Source organism: Hemicordylus capensis, chromosome 1 (assembly GCF_027244095.1).
Source record: "Hemicordylus capensis ecotype Gifberg chromosome 1, rHemCap1.1.pri, whole genome shotgun sequence".
NCBI classification, from domain to species: Eukaryota; Metazoa; Chordata; class Lepidosauria; order Squamata; family Cordylidae; genus Hemicordylus; species Hemicordylus capensis.
Window position 1 is genome coordinate 100,106,424 of NC_069657.1, and position 20,264 is coordinate 100,126,687.

The 20,264-nt window shown below is 43.1% G+C and overlaps 1 protein-coding gene across 2 annotated transcripts in view; it reads right to left on the bottom strand.

Annotated features, from left to right (window-relative positions):
- Window positions 1-1,353: 1,353 nt before the first annotated feature.
- The window catches only part of TPCN2 (two pore segment channel 2), a 53,594-nt gene continuing 34,683 nt past the window's right edge, over window positions 1,354-20,264 (bottom strand). For both annotated transcript variants that reach the window (XM_053286653.1, XM_053286652.1), the window contains 9 exons: window positions 19,739-19,788; window positions 14,805-14,904; window positions 14,608-14,679; window positions 11,749-11,822; window positions 9,840-9,930; window positions 9,616-9,698; window positions 9,056-9,137; window positions 7,456-7,541; window positions 1,354-6,622 (listed from right to left, as the gene is read on the bottom strand). In XM_053286653.1, the coding sequence (XP_053142628.1) occupies window positions 6,544-6,622; window positions 7,456-7,541; window positions 9,056-9,137; window positions 9,616-9,698; window positions 9,840-9,930; window positions 11,749-11,822; window positions 14,608-14,679; window positions 14,805-14,904; window positions 19,739-19,788 (717 nt within the window). In that variant the 3' untranslated portion in view covers window positions 1,354-6,543. The remainder of the gene's footprint in view (window positions 6,623-7,455; window positions 7,542-9,055; window positions 9,138-9,615; window positions 9,699-9,839; window positions 9,931-11,748; window positions 11,823-14,607; window positions 14,680-14,804; window positions 14,905-19,738; window positions 19,789-20,264) is intronic.

Sequence of the window (20,264 nt, forward strand, 5' to 3'; positions counted from 1 at the left end):
CCTTGAGGGATTCCATATAACAATTCCCATTATAGCAACTTTCACCAATCACCACCATCTGAATTCTATACAAGAGATAGGAGCAGAACCACTGCAAAGCAGTGCCTCCTATCCCCAAATCACTCAGGCAATCCAGAAAGATACCATAGTCGATGGTATCAAAAACCACCAAGAGACCCAAAAGAACCAACAGTGTCACACTCCCTTTGTTAATTCCCTGGTGAAGGTCATCTATCAGGCCGACCTAAGGCCATCTCAACCCCATAGCCCACCTAAAGCCAGTTCGAAATGGGTCTAGATAATCAGTTTCCTCCAAGAACACTTGAAGCTGGTGAGCCAACACCCTCTTGATCATCTTACCCAACCATGGAAGGTTGGAGACTGGCCTATAATTATCCATCACCATGGGATTTAGGGCAGGCTTCTGTTTAGAAGTAAGATTCATTAAAATGAAGCATACTTCCAAGTAAACTGGCTCCCAATGGGTTTCTGGGCAAAATACAAAGTGCTAGTTATAACTTACAAAGCCCTAAATGGCTTAGGTCCTGGGTATTTAACAGAGCGTCTTCTTCGCTATGAGCCCCACCGCCCATTGAGGTCATTTGAGGAGGTCCATCTCCAGTTGCCGCCAACTTGTTTGGTGGCTACACAGAGACGGAGCTTCTCGGCTGCTGCCCCGAAATTGTGGAATGCGCTCCCTGCTGGGATACGAGCCTCTCCATCTCTGGCAATTTTTTAAAAACTTCTGAAAACACATCTCTTCAACCAAGCTTTCTCAGCTCTTTAAAAACTTGTTTTTAAATTGTTCTGATTATTTAATTGTTTTATGATGTTTTAAATTGTTAATCATTGTTTTATGCCTTTATAATTTTTGTTTTAATTATTAACTGATTTTAATGGTGTTTTAATGTAAACTGCCCTGAGCCTTTTGGAAGGGCGGTATAAAAGTTTTAATAACAAATAAATAAATAAAATAAACAAACATGCTGTTAATTTTGAGAGCGATCTTCTGTATATGCAGAACAAACAAGAGGAAGCAAGTTCCTCTTTGAAGATAAAACAATATATCTTGTCCTTACTAACTGCGTTCCCACAATTATAGCAATCCTGGTTTTAAAAAGTTAATCAGGATTAGTGAGCAAAGGTGATAGTGTGAACCCAAAATGCCAGGGCAATCCTGATCAAACCACTCTGGTTAACCAGCACTTAACCAAGACAGATTACCAGAATTGAACTGGTCCATAGGGATCTTTCAAAATCCTTAGAAAAATCACAGAATAGTTTTTCAGACTCAAATCAGTATGGGAGAACCCTGCATATTTATCATAAAAGAAAAACAAGAGAGAACTCAAGTTGTCTCAAAAAATATTTTACTGACATCAGTAATTACATTCAAATATTTGTGCTCTCAATAAATGATTTGTATTGATACATTGTAAGACATTTATGGAACACATTCAATCCAACACATAAAATATATATTATTTTCAGTTGTTTCTCTATAAAAGGTCCCAGAGCATGAGGGAATGGGATTTATATCGTATTGGTAGTCTATACTGGCCAAATGGCACCAGTGCAAAAAAGAAGAGTGACATAAAAGAAGAAAAGGAGCAATGTTGCATACAAATGCTGGTTTTTACAGGTCCTTAAAAAGGATGAAAGCTTCAAGTAAGGAGTTGCAGCAGACATTTGACAACCAAAAGGAAAATTGGCTCTGTGGCCAATTTCCTATTAGATGGAGAGAATATCAAAGTGTCAACAAAGAACCAAAGGGCGGGGGACATGGCATGTCAAAGATTTCTATAGAGATGCAACTCCTTATCTGCAGTCTGAAGTGGAAGGATACTGTCACATGCTTGAGCTGCACAGGTAAGTGCCAACCAAAGTCTCTGCTGAGGCCAGGCCAGGAATAATCTAAATAGTGCTCTTATGGAATATATGCTATAGCAAGTTAACTTGCTAGAGAAGAAATGACTGCCATAGCTAAGATGATGGGGCCTTTCCTCCAGCCCTGTTCAGGTGTTATACCTGAACTCATGGATGAAAGCAAATGGGAGTGCACTAGCAAGCCACAGCCCTGCAACCACGTGCTTGCTGACCATGCCCACCAGGCCTCCACCAGCTACTAGATTTAGCCCAGGAGTATATATGGGACACAGATAAACGAAAGAAACAGGTCAGGACATACTCAGTACTCATTAAAGGAAATTCCAGATTGAATATTACAGAAGGCCAATTGGCAGCTTAAATTGCTTACTGAGAGTTCAGAGAACAAGAAGACACCCCAAAGCAGAAAACAGGGAAGACCTAAAGCAGAACAAGAATTTAATAATCCTTGCTGATAAAATAATTCATAAGTATCAGTAATGAATGTAGGATTTGCTGGATTAGGGCATGACACAAATCCCCTGTATAGAAAACCATTTTCCCATAATATATTGACATATTTGCTGCCCTTGTTTGTTTGTTTATACATTTATAACAGGGCTGTGTACACTGATATGTTTTTCCTCACTACAGCCCTGTCAAGTAGGTTAAGCTGAGAGATAAGTAACTGGCCCAGAGTATCAAGTGAATCGCCCAATGAGTATTCATGGCTGAATGGGGATTTGAACTCTGGTCTCCTTGGTCCTAGTCCACCACTACACCATGCCGGCCATTACAATGTTCAGCCAAGTGGTCAATTCCTTTCCTCACTAAAATCACAGTTAGACGTTTTAGACACTTTAAAGGACTTGCATATCTAGGTCTTGTCCACACTATGTGATGCACAATTCACTCCTACTGTTTATCCTAAAACTAGCCAAAGTGTCAGTCAGAAATGATGGGCAATTAGCACTTTTCAGTAGGACTGCGCAGAACATCCAAAACCAAACAATATGCAGCAGCCCTTGGGAACATGGCTAAACCCATGAAGTACTGTGTGCTTCTGGTATAGAGTGGGGCTCCTTCCCAGGAAGCAGAGTCTTGCACTAGAGATGTACATGAATCAAAATCTGCAATTTGATTCAAGGTTGAATCGAGAGATGTACACGAGCCTGTTCATCACCTCCTCTGGGAAGCGCCAAACTGGCTCACGCGCCAGCATTCAAGCCAGCTTGGCAGGGTGGGGAGTGGTTCCCTTAAAAAGCAGCTAAGCAGATCCTTACCTGCTTGTCCCCACCCCACTGCTCTCCCAACAGCCGCACGGGACTGCGCCACTGTTCCCTGCAGCCTCTATGCAGTGTCGGCACGTGGAGGCTGCAGGGAACAGCGTCGCAGCCCTGTGCGGCCGTTTAGAGTGCGGTGGACAAGCAGGTAAGGAGCTGCTTACCTGCTTCTTAAGGGAACCACTCCCCACTCTGCCCTCAGCTTGCCCCAGCCCTAGTTGAATTGAATCATGAACCCCTCGAACTGATTTGTCAAAATCAGCCAGCTTGGCCAACTGCCTTGACGAATCAGCCCCAAATCACCCAAATCGATTCAGGTGATTCACATGCCATTTTAAGGCCCATTTTGCTGGAAAAACATGCCTAAAAAAAGTGATTTCCACCCCAGGGACAACTGGTCTACCAACTGAGATAGGTGGGTAGACCAGCCCTCTGCTCTGGACATGGCATGTCAGCCCGCTTCAGAGATCAGGTCTACCTGGGTAGACCTGTCCTCCAAGGTAGGCTGACATGCCAAGTCGAGAGTGGAGGGCTGGTCTACCCACCGATCCCAATTGGTAGACCAGCTCTCCCTGAAAAAAGCACCATTCTGAGGCTCGTTTTTTTTAAGCAAAACAAATGGCATTCAAATCATCCAAACCAATTCGAGTGGAAACAGGGGTGATTCTCCTCAACCCCGAATCATGTCTTCTGTTTTGAAGGTGATTCAATTCTGGGTCAAAATTTGCGAATCACCCAAATTTGACCCAAATCAATTTGATGGCAAATAGAGTTGCACACCGCTATCATGTAGTGCCCTATCCTTCTTGTAAAAGAGCCCTCTCTCTCTCTCTCTCTCTAACACACACACACACACACACACCAGAAGTGTGCAATACTGTGAGGAGATGGCTGGCCTGGGAGTGGCCACCTCAGAATGGTTCCAAAGGGCTGCTGCATATTATTCAGTTTGGGATGCTCCGAACTACAGTTGTCCTCTTCAGACAATCTCAATCTTTGCTGCGGGTCTACTTTGGAGTAAGGAGCCTTGAGGGAAAGTCAACCCCCTCACTCCTGGCCTGGCTTTGCACACTTCTCTTCCCTGCTGTATCCTAGTTTTATTCCAGAGCCTTGCCTCCCTCCCTCTGCCTTCCTGCAGATGGAGGAGGCACATGGGCCCCAGAGGTCTGCTGCTCTAAGGTGGCTGCACATCTCTTTGGCCCTTCTGCAGCAATTTGAGCTCCACCTTGGATGGCAGCATCAGGACTACCTGAGTAAATGATTCCTGCTCAGGCTCTGTGATGTTGTAGCAATGGATCAGGCAAGTGGATCAAAGTCACGGTAGATGCTGGGTGGCAGGCCCTACACTTGCGCCAGCATCATGGAGCCCAAGCAAATGTCATCGGCCAGATAACCTCCAGTGCTGCCATTGTCCAGCTGTATTTCCAAAACGTTTGTGTGCCAATCAGCTCCCCACCACTTGATGTATTCCTGTAGCAGCACCTGCCCCTCCGGCTAAGAGAAGATGGATAGAGCTGGGAGCATGGTGACATCAAACATAGGAAAATTGGTGTGTGGACATTCAGGGAAGGGGGTGGAGCAACAGGGCAAAGCCTGGATGAGCTATTCCTCCACTGAAAACAACAGTGCTTAATTTAAGACAATTAAAGCTAAACAAATGCCTGAGATGATCAATTTGTGTACAAGGATGGCATGCCCTCCAGTTCTGAGTTTTGTAAATCCTTCAAAATATCCCAGTAAATGAGGTGGGGAGGGGTTTTAGAGCGTGGATGACCAAGCCACATACACACAAGCTTGTAGGATGGATGGATGAGCCAATGACCATATACATTTCTAATTATTACAATTTAAAAGGCTGAGATTTACTGCTGCAATCCTGTTTCTATTTGGTGGCACCACAACATGTTGAATTCTACTTTTTAAAAACAATACAAAATATAACTGCTTTCACCTTTAACAGGATTTGAGAACTCACAAATCCAGATACTGATAACCTCTCTAGAGGTTTTACTTTATGTTACCAACTATCTCAAGAAGAGTTCAGCAAAGTTTTAAGTACCAATCTTCATAAACATGGTATAGTAGAAGTTGTAGCTTTGAACAGTCTCAAGATCCTGAATGCAACTTTCTAGCAAAAACCAGACTCTTAGAAGGTTGGCAATGCTAATAGTCAGAGATACAGTAAGAGAATGCAATTGGAAACATTCATACGCACAGAATTTCTGCATTCTGTGAAATATAACTTTACTTTTACACATCTGGGAAGCACAACCCCAAAGTGCACTAAAGTGGTCCTTCCCATTTTCTACGGATGTGTAAGAACCACAGTGGCCCAAATCCAGAAGTGGTCATGCTCAACAGGTGGGGATGTGCATTTCCTTCCAGATAACAACAAAGAAGTGCAACCTCACAGAAACTGCACTGCAATGCAGAAGTTTTCTTAAATGTGCATCCAGTTGTGTGCTCGGTTCCCGAACCGTGTGCAATGGCACCTGAGCATAAAAACCTATTTCTGCACATGTATTTCCTTTGCCACTTTGGCATATGCAAATACAGTGCAATAAAAAAACAATACGAAAACAAGAAGGCATGATCCAACTCACTCTAGTTGTATAACAGCCAGTCATTTCAATAAGGCATGTGCAAGGAGCTGTTTAAGATTCACTGAAATGGCTATGCAACAGCAGTGACCACAGGCCTGTAACAGACGCCCCTTACTTCAGAACCGTTCCAAGGGCAAAACCTACTGCTTGAGATCATGCTCTGACCAGTGATAACTGGCACTGTATTATTCTCAGCAACACAGGTAATCCACTTTGGAACGGATGATGATGTAACTGAATTACTTGAATAATGGGGACCTCTTCTTTCAACTTCAAAACTTAGTATTACATATTTTCTCATTACTTTAAAAAAAGCTCAGCATTTTACACAGACCTTTTGATAACTTTAAGGCACTGTCCTTGGCATAGCACACAACAAATACCAGAAAAGACAATTCGGCAAACAAAGTTTGCTTTTTAAGAAAAAGAAAACTGAAAGCAAAAAGCCAGCATAGTGGCAACATAACTTCCACAGTTTCTATTTTAAAGTGCAATGTAGTAGTAATACAGTTTTATTTACTTTCTTTTAAAAAAAAGTTAAACTCTTTGGTCACATTGTCTTTCAGATTTTTAAAGTGACTACTCCATGGTCTCATAAAACCAACTTAAAATAAAGTCACAAGAGGATTTTTTAAAAAAAAGTTTAAAAATGAACAGCTGGTAATCTTTAAAGACTTGGCATAGTGGGCAAGCAAGATCAGATGAGGTTCTTTCAGAAAGATTTGCAGGATCTTTCTTGCAGCTACCTGCATGCAGGCATGCTAAAATGGATTGCCATTTCTGCTGATGTGTCATCTACACAGATGCATATGTGGATGCTGGTGAAGTTTTGCAATCAGCTCTTCCTCTGTAGGTTCTTCCAAAACATCCCTAGGAGGACAAAACAGAAGCCAAAAGAATCAGCAGAGCAGATGTGGATGCAGGCTGCAGATGTGCAATGCAGATTTTGCACATGCGTATGCACGCACCCACCTTTATTTATTCCAGATACAACTTTTGCAATCAATTCAATATCAGTAACCTCTATAGTGGGATACATTTAATACAAATCTACTGTTGCACATCAACAAGTGCAGTTTCCCCCCAGAATGGAGATGCAGTGATTGGGGGGAAACTGTACCTGTTGCTTGTTTTACTGTCTAGCTTGCTCAAGATTCAAAAACCCTGTCAGAAGAAAAACTAGCAACTCTTACCTTTGCAGAGGAACTAATCTGTCATGTAACAGAAGATGGTCAATTTTACTACCTAAAGGCTGTTCTCATGAGCAGCCTATCCCAGCCTGGATTAGGCTGCTGATGTGCAGCAAGCATGACTTGTCCCCATAGCTAAGCAGGGTCTGCCCTGGTTGCATATGAATGGGAGACTTGATGTCTGAGCACTGGAAGATATTCCCCTCAGGGGATGAAGCTGCTCTGGGAAGAGCAGAAGGTTTCAAGTTCCCTCCCTGGCTTCTCCAAGATAGGGCTGAGAGAGATTCCTGCCTGCAACCTTGGAGAAGCCGCTGCCAGTCTGTGAAGACGATCCTGAGCTAGACCGACCAATGGTCTGACTCAGTATATGGCAGTTTCCTATGTTCCTATGTACCCACTATTCACATTATCTTGAAGGCTGAGCCATTCACTTAGTTCTCATTGAGTTTCTTCTCTCAGTAGAGAGTAACACCCCAAAAGAAATACGCTTGCTACTTGTAGAGCCTGGCTCACCTGAACATGAGTTCTACAGTCATCTGGTATTCATCTTCTGAAAGAGATGACCGATGGCAGCGACGATCCCATTTGTGAATAAAATTCTGCAATTCAAAAGGGGGGGGGCTGAAAACGAGGGCCATTCAAAGTGGCCTCCCCACCACACCACACCCTGATATTGTTTTTCATAAAAACTCCAGACAAGCAATCTTTTTGTGAGCAGTGTATCATCAGATAAAGCTACTCATGGAAATCCCAACAGCTGCGTCTGTAAATGGGGTGCACTTAGAGGTGAGGAAGTCTCCTGATAACTGAGCAAAGAGGCACCATTTTAAAGTGGTGATTCTCTTTACTGAGCAGGGGGAGAGCAACTGGCCCTATCCATCCCCAGCACAGCATCCCTCCAGTGGCTGTTGCTGGTGTCTATCTTCTGTTTCTTTTTTAGATTGTGAGCCCTTTGGGGACAGGGAGCCATTTTCGTTACCTATTTATATCTATGTAAACCACTTGGGGAACTTTTTGTTGAAAAGCGGTATATAAATATTTGTCATGTTCATATTCTCATGGAAGCTGCTGCTGGAGCTCCCAGAGCAGCAGACAAGCAGAATTTCTGTGCAATCGAGCTGGCAGGAAGACCATCTGAACTGGCTCAAACATAAGGCAGCCTGGACACAGTCATCGGCACTAGTGATGCTTGAGACACTGAAATTCATCTGAATATTGACTGGTAAGAGTTACATGAAAGCCTGGTCTGAGACTTTGGGGTGGTTCTCATGATCACGGCAAGCCCAGAGAAAGGAGAATCAGGAGATCTGCATGGTATGTGCACACTTGATTTCCAATAAATTTCCCAGATGAACAATAAAATCCCCAGGAATTTATGTCGATGCTGGGTTGGCACTGTGCCAACCCAACATGGAAAAGAGATTGGTAATCTGGGATTTGATCAAGGATAACCGTAGATGTTGGTTGCATGTTTCATGTGGTTTCTGGGTTCTTATGATCAAACTGGGAGCATGCATGTCATGCAAGTCTCCTGATTGCCGTGGTGACTGTGAGAACCAGCCCTTTACTTTCTTCCTTAATTTCAGCCCTTTAACATTCCTTTAAAACCCAGAAGTCTAGCAAGTCTTTTAAAAAAAATAAAAGAAAAGGAGTTTCACCTGTAACCTCATCAGCAAGGGTTTAACCAGCATCCACCTTGCAGGTCACAGGCTTCCCATTCCTGATATAGCCTCAGTTTTCCCTGCTAACTGAGCAAAGAGGCACCTTTTTAAAGTGGTGATTCTCTTATATATAGCAGGGGGAGAGCAAATGGCCCTATCCAACCCGAGCACAGCATCCCTCCAGTAACTGTTGCTGGTATCTGCCTTGTGTTTCTTTTTAGCTAGTGAGCCCTTTGGGGACAGGGAATCATCTTATTTATGCATTATTTATTTTTCTATATAAACCGCTTTGAGAACTTTGGTTGAAGAGCAGCATATAAATATCCGTAGTAGTACGCGCCACCTACCTATTCCATTTATCCATCAAGAGGTTTTCAAGTCCAACTAGTATAATACATGAATTGTATAGAGCGAATAACTCCCCCTGCCTTAAGCTTTGACTCAAACATTACCTCCAGAAGAAAAGCAATGAACAGATTGACCCAGATAACAGCAGAAATCAGCCACCAGCTGACAAAGTACAATTTTGACCACCTGGAAAGAAAAACAAATAAGAAAATTACATTATTCCAAGTTAACATGCTTTGATGATGTGAAAGAACACAAGTGATCTAGTAAGTGGGCAGTGTAACCTTGGCAGAGAGAACTCACAGAACACTGAATTGCAAATTCCATGACCAGGGCACACTCCAGTCCCAGAATTCCCTGCCCATGACATGTGAAACACAGTGCTCTACAAATTCCCTCCTCTATTATTTATACTGCCAGTCGGACAAGACCACTTGTGTGAGCTAATAAATGTACAGGTCTGCCCGGATAACTAAACAGCTGGGTTTCTGCCACTTGGGAAAGAAGCACTTGGACACTCTCAACACTGTAGAGGCCTATTTGCCTTCCAGAAATTGCAAATATTTTCTTGACTTGGGGGACCTACTCTGACAGAATTTGAGAACTTCTGGCTAAGGAGACAATGGGATGTCTGCCAAATATAGAGTCTTAGCCCATCACTTACGACGATGAATATTTGGAAAACGCATCCAAGAAAACTTGCCAGTTGTTTACAGTCATCACATCCCACAGAGTCACCAGCGCTGCCTGAGACAAAAGCAAGAAAGAGAGCTGTAGCGGATATTACTTGAACTTGATATTTTTCAAAAACAGAGCAAACTGGGAGGCACCAAACCAGTGAACTGGTAACCAAAAGTAGTTACAAACATTATGAATGAATAGACTCACAGCGAAGTCATCAAAGTTGTTTGGCCAATATTGCAGCTGTTCATATGTGCCACAATGGCTGGAGGCGTTGCTAGCTGTCATGTTTATGACACTACAAGAGAATGATACATGTAAAGTTATTTCAGAACAGTCTCCGACAGCATGTTGCACAGATCCGGTGTTGCTATGGCGCTGTATACTTTTGCCATGGTATCCCAAAGAGGGACAGTTTGAGATACTGTCAACAAAGGGGGAAATCGCACGTGGCTCTAAAGTTTGTAAATATGTGGCCTGGTCAGCAATGTGCTCAAAAGGGAGAATAAGTTACTGCATCTGTTGAACCTTCTTGTAAACAACAACAAACATTCACCATGCTCCTCCAAAGAATCTGACAAGAAGCAATGGTTTTAAACTCCATGGAAGTTAATATTGGCATATACAGGGTGGAGTTAATTTGGAGCAGGCACTGTTAGGATTCAGCCCCAGAAAGTCATACTTTAAAAAAAAAAAATGTCCCTGACTAGATGTGAAGTACCTTTTCTTCACCACGCAGCCAGTGATCAGATGACTTCACTTGCAGGCATGCTTGAGGCCAAACATCTCTAACTGTGAGATCTAATTGTCAATTGAACAAGCTGCCCAAGGAGGCTGCGAAGTCTTCTACTTGAGAAAAGGCCAGGGTCCACATACTTTGGCCATGTGGGAAGCCAGGCAACATTTGTGCTTGCCAAGATCATGCCCTTGAGGGCCAGATGTGCAACACACAGTTAGGGATGTAACAGTTAGTTACCTCCAAAGTATGTAACAGCATGGATGGATATAACAGTTAGGTGCCTCCAAAGAGCAGCACACCGTTAGGGATGTTCCCCCTTCCCTCTGTTTACCTCCAAGCTCAAAAAGTTGATGGGGGCTCATTCGTGTCACTTGGGAGACACCGTCCAAAGTGCAGCTGCACAAAGAAGACCTCCAAGCTCTGCCTTCCTCCTAGCTTGGAGCTGGAAAGCCCTCACCCCCACCCACCACACAGAGCTTATGCTGAACTTCCTATTCTTTCCTTCATTTGTACTTCCTATTCTTTCCTTCTGCAACGGCTCTCACCACGGCTGCCACCTTTATTCCTCGGTGCTTCCCTTTCTTTCTTGCAATGCCAGCACCAGCTCATGCTGCTGCTGCTGCCGCCCACTCCCCAGCAGCCAGGCTGGAAAGAGGATGGAAGTGCTAGCAAAGGGCCATGGGCTTGGTGATACTCAGGACAAAAGGGGGAGGACACGGGAGCCACATGCCACATAGCTCAGTACGTGGATCAAGGCAGCAGCTTATGTTTGTCAGAAGGGAAAAGGATCTTTGCCCTTATTACTAGATTTAGGGACCCCCTGTTGAAAAGCATCTGCCAAGCATGCTTCTATTTATTTAAAATATTTATACCCTGCCCCTCCAGTACACTACTGCTCGGGGCAGCTCACAACCCTAAAGTCACAATAAAAGTAAAATTAACCAAACCGAACAAACAAGTTAAAAGTCAGATTAAAAACCACAACCATTAATAGGTTCAAATTAAAAGTTATTTTAAATGCGAAAAACTGAAAATTATAAAAAGCTAAAGAACCTACCAGATATAACCAAAAATGGAGCATTAAAAAGCCTCCTTAAAAAGGTGTGTTTTAAGTTGTTTTTTAAAAACACTGAGGGAGTTTTTTCTAGTAAATCATACCTAGGGGTAAGGGACTGATCTGGTTCCAATGGGCCTCATTCAACATTGGACTGATTAACTCAGTGAGACAGACCCACAGAAGTGGAAATACAGGTATCAAAATTCAGGAAGCCTAGGACTGCTATATAATGTTCTGCTGGAGGGGGAAAGGAATCCTTGTCCATAATGCACAAGTATTATGGCTTCTGTCCGTACTCCATGTTCACATGAGAAACTTACCTGGAATTGCCCATGGGAACAATAGCACCCCTAAACAGCACTATGCCAATTATTGCAAATGCATAGAAAGCCACCTGAAAAAGAACACACTAGCATCAATCACTTTCTACTGCTAATTTAGTGTAGTGCAAAATAACTGGCAAAAACAGTGGCTGGTCTGATGTTCAATGCAATGCAATGCAATACTGGCATTACTGGTCGGCTGGCATTGCTGCACACCAACATCTACTGTTTCCAGCGTAAATTCCATTGCACAAATGCACCTGCACAACCCCACTGGAGCCGACTTTCACATGTGCAGCAGCACTGGCCAATCAGTAACCCCAGCATTCCATTGCACATCTTCATCAAATATTCAAGTTTCTATTTTCCAGCAGACATTAATGCTTGTTAAAGTTTGCACTTTAAATCAGTCTGGTGAAGCAGGAATGGCAATATGATCTCCAAGCACTTGTTTTACCTTTTGTTGCCCAAAAGGTAAAGTGTGCCATCGAGTCGGTTTTGACTCCTGGCGACCACAGAACCCTGTGGTTGTCTTTGGTAGAATACAGGAGGGGTTTACCATTGCCATCTCCCACGCAGTATGAGATGATGCCTTTCAGCATCTTTCCTGTATCGCTGCTGCCCAATATAGGGGTTTCCCATAGTCTGGGAAACATACCAGCAGGGTTTCAAATCAGCAACCTCTGGCTTGCTATTGAAGTCATTTCCCTGCTGCACCATTAGGTAGCCCTGCTGAAGTAAAATACACACCACAGGAGAAGATTCAGATATTCAAGGAGCACACGTAACAGGGTCATTGTGCAACCACCCTGCTTGTGCTCTCTGACATGACACAACCCCATGGGAGGGTAGGACCAAGTGTTATTCTTAAACATTTCAGTTGTCTCTCAGTTAAATGCTTTGAGGATGGTTGTCAAAGGTACTAAAAGCTAATTACATCAATTTACAAAAATACGCATATATAAAGAGAGGCTTGGCTCATGTAGCCCTCAGCTGTGTTTCTCTGATGGAGGTGACATTGAGAATCATAATAATTACATTTTATCAAAATAGGCACTCTTTACCTTGCAGTTCCTAAACCTACCAAGAGGTGGAGCACCACCCTTTATGCATTATTTATTTTTATTTAGATCTGTTAAAGAAAAAGAGAACTACAAAACAATGGTATGATTCAATAATTACGCAAATCATTGCATGAGCTCCCAACTGAAAAAGAAATTGTGCAAATGAATTTCAGTCTCTCTTTATCTGATGCTTGCCCATAACAAATAGGACTGAAACTCAATAAGGGGAGAAGATGATTGTCTGGCAAGTCAGGTCTAATCAAGATCAGGTATTCTTTATAGCAGTTTCCAAAACCAGGGATGTTTCCATTTAGGGGTGTTTTATATCAAATCAATAATCATTGCAGTCAGTAAAAGTTATAATAATAGTCCAGTGCAATACAAATTGAAAAGCTGAAAACTGCATAGTACATTCATTTGATAGCTGCAATGTACATATTCTATGCACCATTCCTCTCCTAATCCTATGCCCCACATCTAGGATACTATAAGCTATTAGGGGCTCAAACTAGACAAGTTGTTCACAAATACTCCCATCCCCATAAAGATGCAATTTTCTTCCCCGCAACCCCTCTAACATTGTGTGGCTCCTAAAAGCAACGAGTCTGTGCAGTCCTCATCAGGACATTTTTGTTTTTGTTTCCCTTTTAAATTTACAACCAAATACTTTCCTGCATACCCTGAGTATGTATAAACCCTGCCTATAGGGTCAACCTGTTTCACTGCACAACTTATATACAAGGGACCATCTAGTTTACTCTGTGTGTGTGTGTGTGTGTGTGTCTGTATGTATTTTGTATATACGTACTTAGCATTTGTATAGAGCTTTCAAGTGTTCAAACATATATTATCCGGTTCTAAACCTTACAACAAACCTATAAAGCGAGTAGGATTATATGCATATTGCAGCTGAGAGGGAGTAGCTTGCCTAAGGCTACCTAAAAAGCTTATGGCAGAAGTGAAATGGATTTATCCTGCTTGATGTCTTAGTTGCTACACTATACCACTTAGTGCTACACTTAGTCTTAGTTGCTACACTATACCAGCTTTCATATAGCAATATAGATAATAGGTAAATGATGAATGGATGGGAAGACACTATGGACCAGTTTGACAATACTTTGTCCTCTGACCAATACAATGGGACAAGGATGCCTTTAGAAAAACAATTCAGATAGACTGCTCCCCCTCCCCACTCGGTTAGCGAAAAGCACCTGTACATGCCAGGAGTTGGGGAAGGATATGTGCAATCACAGCGCACACACATATCCCAGAGAGTCTAGGGATGTGCACGAACTGGTTCGTTGGCTCCTTAGGGAAGTGCCCAACTCACTGGAGCACCTGCAGCCAAACCGGTTCAGTAGGGTGGGGAGCGGTTCCCGTAAAAAGCAGGTCCTTACCTGCTCCTACTTTTCCAGGCGTGGTACTCATTGTACAAAAGGCCCCACGCAGCTACGGCACTATTCCCTGCAGCCTGTGCGTGGCATTGGCACACACGTGGCCACACGCACATGGCATCCGCAGCAGCAGGTAAGGACCTGCTTTTTAAAGGAACAGCTCCCCACCCCACCCACAACTGCCAAAGCCTGTTCGGGCTCATCCCTAATAGAGTCATGCCAGCAGATGAAGTATTGCCCCAAAGAACCCTATGAGTGGAGCATCTGATAAACCAACAGTAGTCAGCCATACTGACTCCACTCTGATTACCAAACTTTGCGTGAATATATTCAATTGCCAATATCCTTTGATAAAACTATTTCGGAGACATGCATCACTCTTGATTTTCACTTACCACCAAGATCCCAGCAAATGCTCTTGTGTTTTTCAACAGATCCAGAAGTGTACTGGCAACTAAGGACATGAACTAAAAAAGAGATAAATTCTCATTAGCACTTTTTAATATCCCTTCATATGCTGAGGGGGCGGGCGGGCAAGGAGAAGAAATCATCCTCATCAAACTGAAAAAGATTATGTGCAAAGCAAGAGTACCTTCATGTTGGGAATGATCCGCAGAAATCTGAATACAATCAACATATTTGCTATGCGGACCATGTCCCACAGAGACAGCAAGCCCAGCATTTCAGGTCTCCTAGGAAAAAATAAATGGTTAATGCAGCAAACATTGGGAGACAGAACCAGTCCAGTGATATAAAGTGTGCCTGCAATTCTAGCTAAGGGCATAATATCAGTCATGGAACATGTACACGTCAGTGTTCTATTCAGTGGAAACAGAAACTCAAGACCATGCTTATTGTACAAGGGAACTGCTCATTATACAACACCTTTGTTATCCAACTCTTTAACAGTTATAGGCTGAAAACTGGATGGAGAGTACTGAAGGACACTAACTAGTTCACTGCTTTTCATTGACTCTACTATCTAAAAGGTAATGGTAACTTATACTCTAGCAACTACATTGAAATAGTTAATTTGTCTGAACTTTTTTTATAGCCATTCCCTCCATTTAAAAAATGTTTCAATTTAAAAAACGTTTTTGTTAAATAGGTCACACATTTCACTGGAGTAGAGAGACTTTAGAAGTTTACTTCACTCAAACAACCTGTGCAAATTGTTCTGTATGAGCGGAACTTCTTTCAATATTATGTATATGAAGTAAAATATAACAATATAAATGAGATATGATGTTGTTTCAGCAAAGGTTCATTCATACTTTCTAGTACTGCTCACTAGTATTTGTAGTATCTCTCACAGATAGGAAGTAGGGATGTGCACGAAACAGATTTTGAATTTTGTTTCAAGCTCAAAACAAAACGTAAATGGCTGAAACAACTGATTGAAACAGTGGTCAAAGCAGTTGTTTTGACGGAACAAAACTTGAAGCGTAGTGTTTCAGCAATAGGGAACAATAAGGAAACTTGAAACACCCCATTGTTCCCCACAGGTAGCTTCTATGGACACCAAAGTGGGTTGTGTGGTAGGTAATAATGGGTGCTACCTACTACCCAACCCACAAAAGAAATGGGCAAGAGGGCAATTTTCAATAAATGTTTAATCTTTCCGCAAACCACCACCCCCCAGGGTGGGCAGGGGGAGTTAGCAACACGCATAGCCATAAGCTCAACTAGAGCAACTTCCTCCTTTGGGCTCCCTTATCCCTCCCCTCAGCCAATGGGAGCACAGTTACCCATGACAACACTTGATTTGTATGACAACAAGCCAACCAAGAAGCAAGATCACAAGCCAATCAGAAGCCAGTGCCAGAAAACCAATCAGCAAGGGAAAAACAAGCCTCCAAAATGGCACTCAAAATGTTTCAGCTTGAAACGGGGCTGTTTTGTTCCGAGCTTGAAACAGGCCCTTTATTTTATTTATTTATATATTTGATTTGTATACTGCCCTTCTGATTGTAAACTGCTCAGGGTGGTTTACAATTAAAAAACAGAAACCATTAAAACCAACAATTAAAAAAGAAATATAAATATGAACAAACATCTTTAAAAACAATTAAACTATCAGAACAATTAAAATCCTGAAAACTAGGTTAGCATTAAAGCAATTAAAACTAATTAAAAACCCTGAAAGGCCAGGCCAAACAGATGGGTTTTAAGGGCTCTCTTGAAGATCAGTAAGAAATTAAGATTGCAAATTTCTGCTGGGAGTGCAGTCCACATCCCGGGAGCAGCTACAGAGAAGGCCCGCCTCTGAGTCGCCACCAAATGAGCCGGTGGTAACTGGAGACAGACCTCCTCAGATGACCTTAACGTGCGGTGGGGATCATGTAAAAGAAGGTGCTCTCTAAGATATCTCGGACCCAAGCTGTTCGGGGCTTTAAAGGTAATAACCAGGAATTTTGCCCGGAAACATAACGGCAGCCAGTATAACCGTTTCAAAACAGGCATAATATGGTCTCTCCAGGTTGCCCCAGAGACCAATCTGGCTGCCACATTTTGAACTAACTGAACTTTCCGGACTACATACAAAGGCAGCCCCACGTAGAGAGCATTGCAATAGTCAAGCCTCAAGGTTACCAGCTGATGCACCACTGTTTTGAGGTTATCCTCTTCAAGGAATGGGTGCAGCTGTCGAATCAGCCGAAGCTAATAGAAAGCACTCCTGGTCATGGCCTCCACCTGAGATACCAGGGTGAGGCCTGGGTCCAGGACTACTCCCAAGCTGCGCACCTGCTCCTTTTGAGTGATTGTAACCCCATCCAGCACAGGAAGATCTAACTCACCCCTCAGATTCTGAGCCCCCACAATGAGCACTGTCTTACTTGGATTCAGCCTCAATTTGTTATCCATCATCCAGTCCATTACTGCCTGTAGGCAGGCATTTAGAGAATGAGTGCCATTTCCTGAAGATGAAAAGGAGAAGTAGATTTGGGTGTCATCAGCATACTGATAACACCCAGCACCAAACCTCCTGATGACCTCACCCAGCGGTTTTATATAGATGTTAAAAAGCATTGGTGACAGAATGGAGCTATGAGGGACTCCATATAATAGCTCCCATTTCGAAGAGCAACTGTCACCAAGCTCCACCATCTGGAATCTACCCGAGAGATAGGAACGGAACCACTGCAAGGCAGTGCCCCCTATCCCCAACTCCCCCAGGCGATCCAGAAGGATACCATGGTCGATGGTATCGAACGTCGCCGAGAGATCCAGAAGAACCAGCAGAGTCACACTCCCTCTGTCGATTCCCCGGTAAAGGTCATCCATCAGGCCGACCAAGGCTGTCTCAGCTCCATAGCCAGCTCTAAAGCCAGTTTGAAATGGGTCTAGATAATCAGTTTCCTCCAAGATTGCCTGGAGCTGGTTGGCCACCACCCTCTCAATCACCTTGCCCAACCAAGGGAGATTGGAGATTGGCCTATAACTGTCCATCACTAAGGGGTCCAGGGAAGGCTTCTTTAAGAGTGGTCTAACCATTGCCTCATTCAGACAGGGGGGCACAGTACCCTCCCTCAGTGATGCATTTATGATATTAACAAGGCCACCTCCAATAATCTCCCTGCTGGATGGAAGCAACCAAGTTGGGTAAGGATCCAGAGAACAGGTGGTAGGCCGCACCGCCCCAAGCAACTTGTCCACATCTTCAGGAGTCACTGATTGAAACTGATCCAATCTAATACTGCAAGAGGGATCACTGGACACCTCCTCCATAGACCTTGCAGAAATAGTGGAGTCCAAGTCGGCCCAAATACAGGAGATCTTATTTGCAAAGAACCCATTAAAGGCATCACAAAAGCAGAGCACCTCCAGGGACTGACCGGAAGTCGAAGGAGCAGAAACCAAACTCCTCACAACCCGGGATAGTTCCGCCGAGTGTGAACCTGCAGCCACAGTGCGCACAGACCAAAATCTCTTTTTTGCTGCACGCACTGCTACCGCATAAGCCTTCAAATGGGTTGCATGCTGAATCCTGTCAGATTCGAACCGAGTTCTCCTCCACTTGCGCTCTAGTCGCCTACCCAACCAGGGTATTTAAAGAGTGTTTTTTCCCAAGCTCAAGACATGTGAAATGGCCTGTTTAGGGTCTAAGCATTTCTATGTCAAAGATTTTGCATATCCCTAAAAGGAAGTCCTAGGAATGAAATGTCCAGTAGTGAATTTAAAGTGATTGCATAGAAAATCTGAGAGCAAAATAATGTTGTTAGGATAACTATTTTTTTTCCAAGCAACTTGGCTTAAGTTTTACACCTTCTTGGTGTGAGAATGTGTCCTGCCAAACTTAATACAACCTTTAACAAATGCATTGCTTGGCAAAAACTCTGATCCCAAGACACTCCTCTAAAAACAGCTTCTCTTACTCTTCTGGAGCAACTACTCTGTTCCTGAGGATCTGCAAGCTCCCTTCCAGCTCTTGAATTCTTTAGGCCAGGCTGGACAGCCAGAATATTCTGAATACAGCCAGCCCCTTAGAAATGTTACATGTTACAGACTGAACATGCTCTTAGTAGAAGAACATAACAACAGCCCTGATGGATCAGTCCAAGACCTATCTAGTCCCGCATGCTGTTTCACAGAATTGCCCACAAGATGCCTCTTCCTACAGGCAAGAGCTGAGGGCATGCTCGCTCTCCTGCTGTTTCTATTGGTATGTATATGGGGTTTTCAATAGGGTGATGAATATTTTAAACAATACTTTCCCCCTAATGAATGAAAGTCATTATTACTGCCTGATATCCAGACTAACCTCCTACAAATATGCCAGGTTCTTCTGTGCAAGGGGAAGGGGTGATTTTTAAGCAATCTCTCCATCCCTCTGCAGCCACTTGTGCCTCCCAAAACTATGTCCCTGACAGCTGGGGGCCCCCTAATGCATCTGTAGAAGGTCAGTCTGGCTGTCAGTCACTGTTAGGGGTTAAACTGAAGTAATGAACTACCAACAAAAGTGGTTTTAACAATTATTTCGACAACTTTTCACAAAAGAGTTGGAATGACCATTCAACTACATGAAAAGCAATTAAACTACTTGTAGTTTAACTATTGTCCATCTCTGATGAAGAGTCTCTCAGACCTCACACTCACGTGAACATTTCGAGATTTAGCATGGGGCAGGAGAGATTACAGCTATTCATAATGATCTCCCAAGATCTACAGCCTTCTTATCCTACTTGATTTCAGATTGTTAAAATGGGTCATGATTAAAGCACTGACAAATATAACATATTGAATATGTTGCAAAACCTCAGTCTTGTAGACCTGCTTTTTAAAAAAGAATTGCCCACTGTGCATGCCAAATGTTTACCTGTAGAGCTCTGCAAAATCCAGAATATAATACACCATTCCTCCCTCTCTCCACCTCTCCCATTCAAAAAATGCCTGCTACAGATGGAAGAGGCCCGCCTAAAAGAAAATCACATGAACGTCCCCAAACACCCACTTTTCAACACAAGTGATGGTGGGAGCACCATTTCAGATATCTGGGCAGCTATGATTGCTTATGAAAAAGCATACCAGCCTTGATGAGGAAATCCATATACAGCAAATGTTGATACCTCCAGAACCTTTAAGGAAGAGGAAAAAGGCAAAGCTATAGCAATTCTAACAATAGCTTATGAACTTATACAGTAACAGAGCTTTTATTTATTAGAACATAAGCATCCTTTTTAAGAGTTTCCCAACATGGGGGAAAACACATCATTAACAAGCATGATCTCAAAGTGTTTTCTTTCCTCTCCATTCGGTAACACTCTGCTTCTCATACACAGTTCCACATTCTATTGTAAGCGCCAACATTCAAATGAGGTTCTTTAAATGAAGACCTATCTCTAAATCAGAGTTTTCAATATGTATCACAGTAAGCATCCCCACATACCGAAAAAAATTGTTTGAGCATCCTTAACTCTAAGATAAAACCATTCTCATGCCTTTCAACTACTCCTATGGAGAGCTTCCCAATCCCAGCAACACTTAGGAGAAACCTTAAGCCAAGCGGAGCTTCTGTCTGTGGGCCCCACAAAACTTTCTGCAAGCCTAAGAG